The 16,024-nt window shown below is 34.9% G+C and overlaps 1 protein-coding gene across 6 annotated transcripts in view; it reads left to right on the top strand.

The window, feature by feature from the left end:
• Positions 1-16,024, top strand: part of LOC148948460 (uncharacterized) — a 521,750-nt gene that overhangs the window by 390,168 nt on the left and 115,558 nt on the right. For all 6 annotated transcript variants that reach the window (XM_089094386.1, XM_089094385.1, XM_089094390.1 and 3 more), the window contains one exon: positions 15,745-15,843. In XM_089094386.1, the coding sequence (XP_088950512.1) occupies positions 15,745-15,843 (99 nt within the window). The remainder of the gene's footprint in view (positions 1-15,744; positions 15,844-16,024) is intronic.

The following is a 16,024-nucleotide window of genomic DNA, read 5'->3' as shown; positions in this document are numbered from 1 at the left end:
TATGCATTTTTTCAATCTGCGCTTGAAAAAAATTAAAGGATTTCTGTGGCAAAAATAGCTTCCTCAAATAGATGGCTCTAAATGGATGCGCAGTGCCTAGCAAAGTCTTTTTCAAATACTATTTCTTAGAAGTTTCCTGCTTCAAGTGACCCAATGAGCTGGATTGCTGCGTATTTTCCTTGTCATTTTGACGAGCGTTGGTAAAAGAGGAGAAAACGTATCAAAAGTATCAAACAGCTCGTGGTAACATTCTGTATCAGAGGCAGTCTGCCCCCTCTTGAAACCCTCACTCTTTATACTACAGTTTGACTTTTGTTGCAATTCTTTAAGCAAGACTGCTCAAACGTTGATGAGGAATCAAAATTATTTTCAAACCACCATAAAATTTTAGTGTAAAAAGCCGGGATTTCAGGGGGGGGGGCAGTCCGCCTCGGACACGAACTAATTTACTTGCGTTTTTAGTTTTTATGCCGCACTTTTACTTCATTTTAGAAAAATCGTTTTTTTTATTTAATACTTTTAGACGAAAGTTATTGAAGCGACATCAAACTGCGGCTTTAAAGGTTGGCACTCGTATTTTAGCGGTGCTGCAGCCTGCCCTACTAGCCCTATTTTCGGTGATTTGAAGCAGTGCAAAGTAAGATCTGCGAGTCCCAGCTAAAGATATTTCCTCCAATTGCTGTTGAATAAATTTGTTTTTGAAAGCAATTCTGGAAGAATACTATTATGAAACAAAAGTGTGGCAAAATGAATATAAAAGCGAATTGACAACTGTAGAACCGGGGTATAACTGTTAATTCTCATTTGAATATAGGTTCCCCGAAAAGTGGAACAATGGAAAGCGGTTCAAAGAGTATGAAAGACCGATAAAAAAAGGAAAACTCAAGTTTGTCTATGGGAGAAAACAACCAACGTCATCTATTGCTATTCATCAAAATAAAATAAAAATGTTATAAAATTTTGGATAAAATTGTATGTCGTGTTTATATTTGGAATGTCTTGTCACGATTTTGATTTACTTGATTGATTACTTGATAAAAATGATTTGGCCAAATGGTCAGTTTTTGTACATTTTGATTTATCTGGACCAATTTTTGTATATTCGCCTGCCCTTTATCGACATCTGGATTTTTCTAGTTTTCAAGAAACTTGCAATGTTTTTTTTGTTTTTTTTTTATAAGTGGGAGCAATAGATGAAGGTGCAGAAGCTTGTTAATAAGTCTTCCGAATTAGTTTTTCTTCCCGTTTTCCCCCCTCCATTTAATGTTGGACATACATACTAGGATTGGTAAATCTAGCATGTCTGTGCTAGGTCATGGCTGTGGAAGACCTGTGCAATCTGTTCTTAGCTCTGTAAATGCAAGGTCGCACCTTGAAAATATAACGGATTAAAAAGTTTCTGACTGCGCTCTTTGACCCGCTGTGTCGATATTAGGGGAAGTCTATTCTCAACTCAAAATTAAATTTGTGTGTGGATTTTAAATTTTGGAACGGGCAGCCTTACTTTCTATGCCACTTATGTCATAATCAATAACAAAATAGCTTACAAGCAGAAAAAAACGTATGCGTCCGGAAACTTTTGAGTGACACAGAACATTTCCCGTTGGAATTAGATATTAACTCACTAACTGGCCAGTACGGAGGAATTAGTTTCGAGTATTAGTGCAAAACATGTAAATTATGTAGGTAATATAAGAAAGAATAGGAACAATCGTACAAATAATCTAATGGAGGGTTTGGGTATGGACCTGAAGACACCCCCCTAGGAACTTGTCTTTTCGTTTTGGCTGGAATAAGGTTCGTTTTTTTTGCGTTTCTCTGTTTTTGAATTTTAGTATAAAGCTAGTGAATCAGATAGAAAAAACTGTCTAATGGCCAATTCAACCTTTACACCTTTGGAGCATGAATGTTTTCGAGCATACCACTGGATTTGATTGATTCTGCTTCTGAATGGCTCATGTATAGGCTGTTAATGATGAATTCTTCACCCTGTACTCATTAATCATACAAACCAAGAACATACCTTCATCAAAATTCATCATAGCAGGCGATACTATTTACCTGGACTAATCCCACTGACCAGAATAGGTTATATGAGTCGATTGCGGTTCTACTTACAGATCATGTTTTGTCTAATTCATGGTTATTGATTCTTGCTGTAAGGGTAGGTTTTACTGAACAGTACAATTTATTCGAGAGAGACCTTTTCAGTGTCATAGGTTAAGTACCTGTACCTCTTAACGAGCTTTTAAGAATGTAACTCAAGTTATTAGCTCACATGTGTGCCATTAAAAACTGAATATATTTAAGATCGTCTGTGAAATTACCTTAAAGTGCCAGGTTCAATTTTTAAGAGGGTGATTTTGAATTGTGTAAGTGGGGACGGGGTGCAGTAGTAAAGTGAACCTGGTCTTTTTTTGGTTCTTTTTACCAATACTGCAACATCGTCTGGAGCTTCCATGTTTGGGTGAGCTCTGGGTTAGCTAAACATGTTTGTTGTCATTTCAAAAAAAGAGTTGCCGACTGATATAAAGCCTCAGTTTTAGAGGGAAAAGGTCTTTTCGCCTAATTTCTTGGGATAAACAACTATTTTCAAAGTCACAAGCCCCAAAAGTATTTTAATTCATCCACCACTTTATAAAGAAGTAAGTGTATCATGTACTGCTGACCTCAATGGTAATTGTGCGATATTTTATTTTCTAAACAATTCACACGTCAAAAAATAAAGTATATAAAATAGATAAATAGTAACAAAGTTTCTTAGTAGAAATCTATATCTAATAAGATAGTCAAAAAGCTAAGAAGCTTATGCAAAATAATAAAGGGAGTATTTTTTGTTTAATCAGTTAAAAAATTTCTGAGAAGGAGGGAATAAAACTCTTTTGATATTTTTGACTTTTAGTCACGACTTACTTCAGTCTAGGGGCCATAAGATTTTACTTTTTTAGAATGGGAGCTTCTCTGGGGAAAAATTGGAATAGGTAGAATTTGTTGGGCATGTTGATTATTGTCCGTCCCTTCCAAATTGTCCCTCAATTGGCCCCAAATCAGACAGGAAAGCTGCATCTTCTATCTTCTAAAGTTTTGTTCCTTTATATACAATTTCTTTTATTCTCCAGCGCCTTAACTTTGAGTTACTCTTATTAACTCTCAGCTGAATTAGAAGCCTAAAATTCACTGAGTATTAGAACTTCAAAACTATATGAACGATGAAAGTGATCGAGTTAGCTCTGATCGACTCTCCTATTTTTGAGAGTAGAGCAAGTGACTGCTGAAGTGTAACATTTTGTGCAACCCATATCTTATGAAAGGTATATCTGAGGGGGTGTCCACTTTCCGCAACTCGGTGTACATCTCAGAACGCAATGTGTGCTCACAGTTCCATCACGCTTGCCACAGTTTCCTCCACACTTGGCACGTGCAACATAGTGTTCGTTATCTCTGAAACTATGCGCCTCCTTGGGTATATCTAATGATAGTGACAAGGAAAGAAAGTTGAAAAAACAGGTTAGTTACAAATACTAAAGTTGTCGAATAAACAAATTCTGTCTATATTACAATAGTTGTTGCATCGATGCAAGTGTAGGGCTACCGCCCCCTCAACACCCACTGGTTTAGTTAAAGACAGACTGTTTCCACCATTGCTTCTAGAACGAACGCTCTAATCGAAGAGAAATGAGATATAAAGTTTTTTTCACAATGTACTTGAGAATGGAAGGGTTTACTTATTTGTATTTGCCTTAAGCAATAGTATTTTTAGTTTAAATATTTTGAAAGCCAATCTGTGAATAACGTTCTTACAATTATCAACTGGGTATATTTTTGCACCCTTGAATGCTTTCAGTTGAGCACTAATTAAATTTTTGCACAAACAGTTGGAGTTGAAGGGTTAGTAACCCTCATCTTCTACAGGATTAGTTCTGTCCGTTTGAAGTTTTAGTATCGCTTTTTACCTTCCTATGAAAATTTTTTTTTCTTGTTTAAATATTTCGAGGATCCAAATGCTCAACATTTCAAGTCATCCTTTTTCATCGTAAGAGAACTGTAATGGTGTTGATAATGGGCTGAAGGTAATTATCTGCAAAGCTGGCTATTTATTAATTTCTGTTATTGTAACAACATTAAACCTAATGTTATAGGGTGTAGTGAAAAATTAGAACAACAATTGCAAGAGGAGAAATACGAGCACGGTTGGGGCAGCACAAAAGGAAAGCAAAGTGACTAAAACAAACGCACTTGAGTCTGCTCGTCAAACAGTTCGTGGTAACGACCTATAAGTAAGGACAGATGCGGCTCAATAGTAACCGAAACTATAAGAAACAGAGTGTTGATAATAATAGATACATTAAAAGAATGGAATTTTGGTGCTTATTCAAAACATATAAAATTAATTAAGTTTAATATTACCATCAAAAGTTAAGAGCCTGAGAAAATTTGCCTCTTTTTGAAAAAGGGGGAAAACCCCTAAGAAATCAAGTGATCTTAAAGAAATCACACCACGAGATTTAGAATAGCAGAGAACCCTACTGTAAAGGATTCAAGCTCCTATATACTAAAATATGGAATTTTAAATTTTTTTGCCAGAAGCCAGATCACGGACTTTTTTTTTGGGGGGGGGGATCGTATCGAACCAATGATCCTAGAAGATCGGGATATTGTTAATTTGATTGGAAATCCAAGCTTATATTGCCCTTTTTAAGTGACCAAAAATACCCAAAATTATCTTTTTTATCTGTTTTATCTATTTCACGCAAAATTATCTGATCACCAAAATTGAATTTTTGAAATAATCATTTTCTTCACTATGGTCGAAAGATCTAATAACTATGTTTTTGAGGATGACATGACCCCCCACAGTCCCCGGGGAAGGGCTGCAAGATGTGAACTCTGACCATTGCTTACATATAGCATTGGCTATTGGGAAGTATAAAGATTTTTTTTTTGGGGGGGGGGATTTTCTGGTGGGGGTGCTTACGTGGGAGAATCTTTCCATGAAGAAATTTTCGTGGGGGAAGGGAATTTTCCATGGCAGGGGAGCTGGATTTCTCAGCATTAATTAAATAATTATCAGATACTGAATAAAAAAAGATTGTTCAACTGAAAGTAAGGAGCAACATTAAAAGTTAAAACGAACAGAGATGATTACGTATATAAGGGGTTTGCCCCCTCCTCAGTACCTCGCTCTTTACGCTATAGTGTTTTTTGAAGTTTTAAAAAGCTTATTATTTTAATTAAACGGTCCTTGTGTATTAGGAGTCATTCTTTAATAATTGGAACAAAAAGTCAAATTTTAGTGCAAAGAGTAAGGTACTGAGGAAGGGGCAGCCCCCTCATATACGTAATATTTTCTATTCGTTCTAAGTCTTGATGTTGCTCCTTACTTTCAGTTGAAAGATTTTTTTTTATTATTATTTAATACCTTTAAAACTGATAATCAAAACCAGTGTGGGTGTTTTTTTTTCAAACTCTTACTGTTGGAAAAAAAGTTCTGATTAGCAGTAGTTGAACTTACGAGGTTCCAAAAAGGTGGTAAATATTACATTATCAGTATATAATTAATTAATGTAAACATTAAAGTTTAGAAATATTTAGAATAGAAAAAGTAAAGAAACAGTAATAAACGTCAAAATGGCACGTAAAACAAGAACAGATTGGAAATGGACATTTTAATGCATTAATAGTTGTGATTAGAATACAAAGATCTTAGAAGCAGCAATTAACGTTATAGCAGCGCTAGGAATACGAACACCGTTGAAACAGTAGTTAGTTCTTATAACCATTTATGTCTCAGAAATATCTATTTATTGTTGAATTAGAAAATTCTCACTAACAATAATTAAAGTAAAAGCTGTGTTTGGAATAAAAACGACTCGGAAGTCATTAACGTAAAAACAGTGCCTAGAAAACGAACAATTCGGAATGAGTACCCAACAAAAAACTTATGCTGATAATAGCTTAAAAACAACAATAAGTTGTAGGAAGGAGGCTCGGAATAAAAGCATCCTTATTCTTCCTGTTGGAAAATTTAGGTTACTTTTTAAAATGTTATATAAAAAAAAACTTCAAAATGCTACTAACTGCTCTTGGGGTTGTGCATTACCTGTGAGCCGTGACTATTGTGGACAGTTTTCAATAATATTTCCACTTAAAATGAGATAAACGCTGAACAACAGAGAAAGGGACTAGAAATAAAAAATAACGGGAGTTCAGAGTTTCATCGAAGTATCAAACAAATTAAATAAATAAAAATTCGAGAGCGTGTATTTTTCTAATCTCACGGATTAATAAAAATTTTTGCTTATTGTGTTCATACACACTGTTGTTCATATTCCTCATATTGGAAATCTAGATTACTTTTTAAAATTTTATGTAGAAAAAAAACTTCAAAATGCTATTGACAGGTCTTGGGGCTCTGCATCAGCTGTGCGCCGTGACTGTTTTTGACAGTTTTCAATAATATTTCCACATCAACTGAGATAAACGCTGAAATGCAGAAAAAAGGACTAGAAATAAAATATTACAGGAATGCAGGATTCCATTGAAGCCGCAAAAAAATTAAAAACAAAATCAAGAGCGTACATTTTTCGTTTTTATCTTACCTACGAATTAATAATTTTCTTTGTTTATTGAGTTGTGCCCAATCGTGTAAGCCGTGCATTAAAATGGTTCTTGATGAATTTAATCTTCTGATCACCTAAGATAGATCCAGGGAGTAAAAACTTTTTTATTTTGATGTCCTTGGTATTTTGAGAATCTTACTGGCAAGTAACATCATCCATGTGCTGAAGCTTTATTTAGGACGTTTGAATACCCTATAACTAAAGGCTATCCTAATAAATTTTTTCTAGTTTTGAATTTAGATTTAAGAACAAGATAGCCTATGTTAAAAAATATGTAGCAAAATAGCAAAAATACTCGCAACAATAATAAAAAATAATTAAACAATGAATAGGTAGACTATATTAGTCTGTAGTCAAACAGTTCGTGGTAACGAACTGTATAGTAAGAGCGACTCGTCTCAGTAGTAACCGAAACTCTAAAAAACAGTATTTTGATACCAATAGATACATCAAAAGAATTAAATTTTTATGGTGATTTTAAATATATAAAATATATTCATCGAGTTTAATGTTACCAATAAAAAGTTACAAGCCTGAGAATATTTGCCTTATTTTCAAAAAAATGGGGAAACAACCCCTAAAAGTCGGAAAATCTTAACGAAAATCACACTATCAAATTCAGCGTATCCGAGAACCTTACTGTAGGGGTTTGAAGCCCCTACCCGCAAAAATGTGGAATTTGGTAGTTTTTGCCAGAAGAAAGATCACGGATGCGTGTTTATTTGTTTGTTTGTTTTTTTGTTTTTTTCAGGGGTGATCGTATCGACCCAGTGGTCCCAAAATGTCGCAAGAGATTTCATTCGAACGGAAATTAAAAGTTATAGTGCTTTTCTTAATCAAAAAACAAACAAATTAAAAATAGAATCACTTTTAATAAAAAAAACTGCATTTTTGATGTCTTTTCATACTGCAGTCTTTTCAAAGATATTTGAATTTTGATCATGTTAAAGATTGATCAATGATGTCATAATCTTAGGTTGTAGTCAGGTCGTCTCTTACTATTCCAATCAAGAAAAAGCCATTGGCTTTTTCCTGTTTGTCATCAAACAGTTCGTTACCACGAACTGTAAGTAAGGAGCGACCCTGCTCAATGATAACCGAAACTCTATAAAACGGTATTTTGATACAAATAGATACATCAAAAGAATTAGATTTTAATGCTGATTTCAAATATATAAGTTTCATCAAGTTTAGTCCTACCCATTAAAAGGTACGCGCCTGAGAAAATTTGGCTGATTTTCGAAAAAAGGAGGAAAGACCCCCTAAAAGTTATAGAACCTTAATGAAAATCACACCATCATATTCAGCGTATCAGAAAACCCTACTCTAGAGGTTTCAAGCTCCCATCTACAAAAATGTGGAATTTTGCATTTTTTGCCAGGAGAAAGATCACGGATGCGTGTTTATTTGTTTGTTTTTTTGTTTTTTTTTCCCAGGGGTGATCGTATCGACCCAGTTGTCCCAAAATATCGTGGGAGGGCTCATTGGAATGGAAATTAAAAGTTCTAGTGCCCTTTTTAAGTGACCAAAAAAATGGAGGGCAACTAGGCCCCCTTCCACGCTCATTTTTTTCCCAAAGTTACTTGATCAAAATTTTGAGATAGCCATTTTGTTCAGCATGTTCGAAAATATAATAAGTATGTCTTTTAGGATGACTTAATCCCCCGAAGTTCCCGGGGGGAGGGCTGAAAGTTATGAACTTTACCCAATGTTAACATATAGTATTGGTGATTTGGAAGTATACAGACGTTTTCAGGGGATATTTTTCCTGGTAGTGGGGGGGTGGGTGGGCCGGGGGTTGTGTGGGAGGATCTTTCCATGAAGGAAGTTTTCACGGGGAAGGGACATTGCTATGAAGGGGACGCCGGACTTCCCGGCATTATTTAAAAAAAGATCAGAAATTTAATATAAAAAAACAAGTATTTCAACTGCAATAGCAGCAACATCAAAACTTCAAACGAACAGAAAATATTACATATATGATTGGGATCACCCCGTAGTCAATACCTCTCTCTTTAAGCCAAAGATTTTTTAGTACTTTCATAAGAACTATTTATTCTAATTAACGGCCTTTGTGATTAAGCGGTCATTTTTAAAGAATTGGAACAAAATTCGAACTTTCGCTTAAAGAGCAAGGTATTGACTAGGGGGCGAACCCCCTAATAAACAAATTAAAAATATGTGAATATAGAAGTTCGTTACGTAAGTTAATTCGTAAGTTACGTATATTTATTACTGATAAAAACGTTCGTAAATAAAATTAAACAAGTTTTGAGAATACCATTTAACTAAATAAAAGTAAATTAATATGAAAATTTTGTTTTAATTATTCATGCACGATGAGCCAAGATCAAAACCTGCATTTATTCAAAAACGTTCAAAAATTAAATAAAAAAAAACAAGTTTTTTAAACTGAAAGTAGCCTAAGGAGCGACATTAAAACTTAAAACGAACAGAAATTATTCCGTATATGAAAGGGGCTGTCCCCTCCTCAACGCCTCGCTCTTTACGCTAAAGTTTGACTCTGTCTCACAACTTTATTTTTTAAAACAATAAAAAACTTTAGCGTAAAGAGCGAGGCGTTGAGGAGGGGACAGTCCCTTTCATATACGGAATAATATCTGTTCGTTTTAAGTTTTAATGTCAGTTTAAAATTTAAACCTTACTTTCAGTTTAAAAAACTTGTTTTTTTATTTAATCATACAGTAAGGACCGAAGTCTATCTCATGGTACTGGTAACTGATGCAACAGGGAAAAGAAAAAGGGGTCTATGGTGTATATGACGTCATTATAATGATAAACTCACTCTTGCTTATACTAATTTGCATTGGCAACCTAATCAAACAGTTCGTGGTAACAAACTGTATAGTAAGAGCGATTCGTCTCAATAGTAACCGAAACTCTAAAAAACGGAGTTTTGATACTAATAGATACACCAAAAGAATTCAAACAGTTCGTGGTAACGAACTGCATAGTCAGAGCGACTCGTCTCAATAGTAAATGAAACTTTAAAAAGTGGAATTTTGATACCAATAGATGTATCAAAAGAGTCGGATTTTTACGCTGATTTTAAATATATAAGTTTCATCAAGTTTATTATATTAAAAAACGAACTGTTGCCCTTAGTAAATGATAAACGTTTCTAGTGAAGGTAGTGAAGAACGAACTCTAGCCCATACTAATTAATTTACTTTTGAAACAAAGGAATCACGGCAGATAACTACATGGTAGTATAAGTAAGCTACAAGTTCTAAAAAATCTAAAACTCTGATCGTAGGATTCAAAGTCCTAAGTGTAAGCCATTACACCATTAATCGTTTATATGAAAAAAAATTCTAAAAGTAGTTAAATACATAGAACATATTGAGAAGTAGTTAAATACATAGAACATACATAGAAAATACATATTGTGCAAAAAGTTCCGTCAAAATGGTAAAAGGTAACAAATCCCAGGGATAAAAAAGAAAGATGGAAAATAGAGTAGGCATAAAAAAAACCCTAATTTGTGCAAGATTTGGCGTGTATTTCTTGAATCCACCGAATGAATCCCCTTTTTAAAGGCTGCAATAAATGCTAGTGGAAATACTCTCGGTATTGCCAGAATTCGAAAAAAAAAACACTAGACCAAACGTTGCAACGAAAAGATTTGTTCTCAAAACTTTGGAAAGAGAGTAAAGTATCGAAAAGTTAACCCATGCAAATAAAAAAATAGTAACCAAGAACCAGAAATAATGTGTATCCCATGAAGCAGGGATGGACGCAAGTTTTTTTTTGAGGGGGGGGGGGCTTGCAATAATAAAAAGAATTAATAATTTCGATAAGAAGTGCTCAGAAATTTGAAGAATACTTGGTATTATGGAGGAGTCAGGGCCTTGAGCCCCCCTCCCCAGTACCTGTCTAATAACTAGAATAAAACAAAAAATCGAAGGATTTGACTATTAGTATATTAGTCCAATTATCATGAATCCAAGACACCGAATGCATATGAAGGAACATGTTTGTATGTGGATTTGCAACTACAAAAATTACACAACATATCCTTGATAAAAAAAAAACTATTTCAAATCCAGACTTGCTTTGGTTTCTAACAATATTGACTGGGATCATGTTTAATATATTCTATTCCAGGGTGCTTCAATTATTTTATATGATTTCAGGTTTTGTATGTTGATAAAGAATGTCAAGAATATATGGATTTTGTTTATTTTAGCTGTCTGTAAGAAAATATCCCAATTTCATTCTTCATTTTTATTTAATCGTTGTGTAAACAAGCAGAAAAGCCCCATTTTTTCAGGCATATAATTGCCATTTTTGCCATACAAAGATGTGTTGCATAAAACACAAGAAATAAAAGATACCACGGACAAGTTTTCAAACAAACATGAATGAAAACAACTGGCCAATAAATTAATAACTACCACAACATAATAATCCAATTTTTATCCAATTAATATAACAATTGTCATAATTTCTTAGAAATACAGGAAATAGGGTACGCTTACAAATTAAACTAGAAGTTAATCAGGAATTTCCCACATTTTCTGGTCGAGTAGAAGGTGGCAATGAAGTAAAGGACCATTAAAATAATAGGCAAGTTTTACCTTTCAAATTGCTGCTTGATGAGCCAAAGTGCAAAACACTGCAGTGCAACCTCTACCTAGTCTCAAGACAGCTTGGTCTTGTCGAGTTCTTTTTTTTGCCTCCTTGAAGCGTTTTAGTAGTTTTATACCAAGTATTTGCACTGCAATGACTATTAGACCTATCCCACGGTGATTTTTGCACCAGGTTGTATAATCAGTCTTATAGAAGAGAGGCTGATTGACGCCTTTAAGATGGAATTAGCACTCAGGGCTTTCTTAATGAATTCAAGGAGCTTCTCAGCAGTGACATGTTGGTACTCTGGATCTAGTTCAGAGATAGATCCCGTGTTTGTCAGTGGCTTGTTACACGCAACCTCTGTGTAGTAAGCTAAAACTAATAGCAAAAGTACCATCCGTTTTGACACATTTTTGGTTTAGCGTACCAAAAGAGGGGCAACCCATACTTCACCTCATTGTGTAAACGTCGAAGTTCCACTTTTTGTGCCACACAATGTGCAATTCTGCCACACCACACCTATTCTTGCCTTGGCACACATATAATATTCGTGGTGTATTGCTCTCACGCGTTGCACGTGCCACCTGGCGTACACCATTTTGAAAGTTGGCGTTCCCCTGATGCCAAAAGGTTCTTTCTAGATAGTTGCCGAATCTCATCCCAATATGTTGAGCCTCTATATATATGCATAAACAATTCTCCTTTCAAACTATAAACTTCTGAATTACTTTAAATTGAACAGAGCTAAAGTGCATTTCAAAAAAGATAAAACAACAAAAAAAGAAAAGAAATATGTCATGGGCTCTAGAAACAAGCGTGTCCAAGGAACCCAGGGCCATGCTGAACTAAACCATTTAAGTTACCTAAAGCACCTCTGTGAAAACATTCTGTTTATAACACTCTGTGGCATAGGTGCCCATAATCTGAATTCCAGGGGGGGGGGGAACCTCGTCAGGGGAAGGGGGCAAACCTCGTGTAATTGGCACTTTTAATGCTATATAATAGAAATCTCAGAACAAAAATATAAAAATAAGGCAGCATCATTCAGCCAGAGGGGGCAGGGACCCCCCCTTATGGGTGCCCATGCTCTGTGGTAAAAATGTAAATAATAATACCAATGTAGTCATAAAATAAATTCTAAAGCCGCATGCTAAGTAATCTTATAGAATATGAGACAGACTAGCGCGGAATGATTACCACATATTCTTAAAATGATGAGAAAGTACCTCTGTCTAAACTAAATACTGTATTGTGATTGGCTAGTAGATCATAAAACTAGACTGGGTTTGCCGAACACGCTACCAAACAAATTTTAAAATAAGATATGGATTTATTGATTCTCATCATGTTGATACGCATCTTCTCCCATCAAAATGTGAGTAATAGTTAGTGGTGAAACAGCTCTATCAACAGAACTGTTCCGTCCAAGCACACGCCATAACCGTAGATGGAAAGCGAAATTGAACCACGGATAAATTCTGGATGATTAAACGCTCAACAAGGGTATATAGCATATCTTGAAGCTTATGAGTAGTAAATTTCAAGCAGTCATGATACAAATCAGGTACAACCTTTAAACGAAGTAATTTAAGGCTGCAGCCCAATTTGTTTGGTTGTGGTGGCATGAAATGATCATTATCACATACTTTGGGTCGAGTTTTTCCGTATTATCTGCACACCTGAGTAGATCTGTTTCTTATTTGAGCGATTTGTTAGTGTTTCACTAAGGCTTTTATGATTTGGATATAGTTTCATTTCGTCTGATTTCAAGAAAAATCATTAGGGTATTCAATTGGGCTAGATCCAGGTTGGTTTATCTGAAGCACAAGTTAATGACAGCTTTATGAAAAAAAAAACATCAGTCAAAAATTCCAAAGCTTGCAAACTTTTATGGCTATTATTGAAAAAAAAAAAAACTATTACCTAAAACACAAAATTTGGGATTCGTAACCTTCCTTTCATTCAATCAGTGTCATTTCAGAGTGGCGTTATTAGAAATTTTCCTGATGCTAAGCATCCTCAAGCCGAAAATGGTTATTAATAAGCACTATTCCTACTTTAGGAGCAATGTCCTAAAACTACCCACAAAGCCAATTAGTAGGGGTGACATCTGAGGTTTTTACTTTAGGGGATGCTTGGTTTCAATGTGTTATAGCTTTTCTTTTCTTTTTTTCTTTTTTTCTTTTTTTTTTGCAGGGTGCTAATATTACAGGGTAGCCTCTTGCTGGCGGAGGTAAAAACTGCCTATAAATTACAAAATTCTGTAAAATTGGACGAATGTGTAACTTTTTTTTTTTCAAAAGAAACCCTTCTCTTGCACTGTTTTTATGTAAGTCGATTTAATCCTGCTAATTAGACTATTAAATATTTGAGCTTTGCTAACTTTGAGAAATCACGCACACAAGGTGACACGTTCCAAGTGTGGCAAAGTTATACCACGCTTGGTGGAACTATGTGGCATATGTGGCCCTCTAAGACTTACACCATGTGGTAGAAAGTGGGTGACCCCTTGGAAATATTTGAAGTTGATATTATACTAGCTTGGTGAAATTCTGGTCTACTTTTTTTTGCCTACAAGCTGGGTCAATATTCGAAACCCAGCCTTTAAGTCAAGCCATACTTCACGAAAAAAGACGTAAAACCTTTTTCCTCTGTTAACTTGTGTATTCATTATGTGATGAGGAAATTATGGACCTTCAAGGTTTCCGAAATGAGCTGCTGATAAATGAATAACTCTTGTTGTAATTAGGCATGACAAGATGAAATATCAAACCAGTTGTGTCGGTGTTCAAATCGTTTGTGGAAGGATTAGAAAACTGTCTCAATTGCCACCCTTTTTATGTATTTTTTTTAAAGTTTTTCATCAGCCAGCCTTATATGTTTTAATTGTTTTTCCTACAAAGCTCATATTTTTTTCTCTATTTTTTTTTAAATTTTAACATGAAAAATATATGCCTAGAAGGTAGGCCTATGTGCATAAGTTATTTGGGGTAAGCCCATTTTTTATTGGAGGGGGATTCACCAAAACCAGTAAAAAAAAATATATGGAACATATAAAAAGTTATAATAAATCGAAAATAACCATAATGATTCATTCAGTTCTCAGCAATGTCGTTCAGACTGCTTCCCTCAGATGCGCGAGGTCTGCTTATACATTATTACATAGATTTTTTTTAACTGAATATAAAGAACAATAATAAAAATTACAACGGCCAAAATTTATTGAGTGTATGGGGGATCTTGTCCATTTCTCATTCCTTGCTCTTTATGATAAAGGGTTAAAGTTATTCAAAACCACTTCTCATTCAAATTCGATGTCTTTCAAGGGTCGTTCTTAAACAATTGGGACAAAAAGTCTAACATTAACACAAAGAGCAAGGGATAAGAAAGGGGCAGCTCCTCACGTATGTGTGATAATTTCTTTTCATTTTAAGCATTATGTTCCTCCTTACTTTCAGTTGAAAGAACTTTTTTTTATTCATATTTCTGACCATTTTTTAAATCATGCTAGGAAATCCCCCTCCCTGTGTAAATTTTCCCCTGGAGAGTTTTCTACCCACGGAAAATTCATCCCGTGGAAAATCTCCCCCGCAGAAAATTCTCCCTCACCCAAAAAGTTTGTGTATATTTCCTAATAACAAATACTATATGTAAACAGTGGATAAATTGCAAAACTCACAGCCCTTTCCCCAGGGACTGTGGGGGGTCAAATAACATTCATAAGCATAGTTATTAGAGCTTTCAACTGTGCTGAACCAAATGGCTATCTAAAAATTTAATTGAATGTGTGGGGGAAAAGGGTGTGGGAAAGGGGGTAATTAGCCTCCAATCTTTTCGGTTTCTGAAAAAAGAGCATTAGAACTTTAAATTTTCTTTAGAATGAACCCTTTCCTGATCTTCTAACACCATTGGTTTGACCTCTGAAATCAGAAAGACTAACGTGTAGTTTCGGCTTAAAACAATTCAAACTAAAAACTTCAAAGCATCTTAGATATAACTAAACTCTGACAAAAACAGATGGAAACCCTTCGGATTTGGGGAAAAAAAGAAACAAAAATCTACTTCATTTTCTAAAATTTAGATGAATATTAGTCCGTATTCACCCTTAGCGTACACATTTCAAGTAGCGCTCTACCAATGTACCATCTATGCTAAGAAATAAAAGATTATAGTATGGTCTTAATCATCTCGAAAAACTGTACTAATGTCGTTATCACTGCATTCGTTAAGCTGTTTTAATTGGAGAATCAGCAGGATAATATAGATCAATAGGACAAAAGTGTTTTATTGTCATGCTGATCCATCCTTTGTATGCAGCTCAGCAAATGGTTTTTAGCAGTTATTTTGAGGTTTAAAAATGTCAGATATGACCTTTGAGGCGTAATAATGACAGTATGTTCTTGACTAATCATCAGTTTCTGCTCTTGAGCCTCCTTGTTGGTTATTCTCTTATAGTCTGCCATTTCTGCAATCCACGCTTTCTTTGCTCTTAGAATTTTTTGTTTTTATAATGACTGTCTTCTTGTAGGGTATGAAAGGAGACCAAGGGGCCCCTGGACCTCCAGGAAGTATACAAGAGGCGGACATCACTGAGACTGTTGACAGACTACTAGGAGAAAAGCGTCAGGTAACCAGTGTTAATTTCTAGTCTTACTGAACTTAGGGACTGTTAAAATCCGAGCTGTAATTCAGGAGAAGAATCCTTAAGAGTCCCCGGCAATTAATAAAATTAATTATAAAATAAACTAAATTCAATTAAGTTTTCTGTACGTAATTGTATTTTTTTAGCCCCTTTATTTTTGCTCTCT

This window comes from Artemia sp. Qi Xiang Cuo, chromosome 9 (assembly GCF_049724085.1).
Source record: "Artemia sp. Qi Xiang Cuo chromosome 9, ASM4972408v1, whole genome shotgun sequence".
Lineage (NCBI taxonomy): Eukaryota > Metazoa > Arthropoda > Branchiopoda > Anostraca > Artemiidae > Artemia > Artemia sp. Qi Xiang Cuo.
This window is presented reverse-complemented; position numbering and strand designations above follow the sequence as displayed.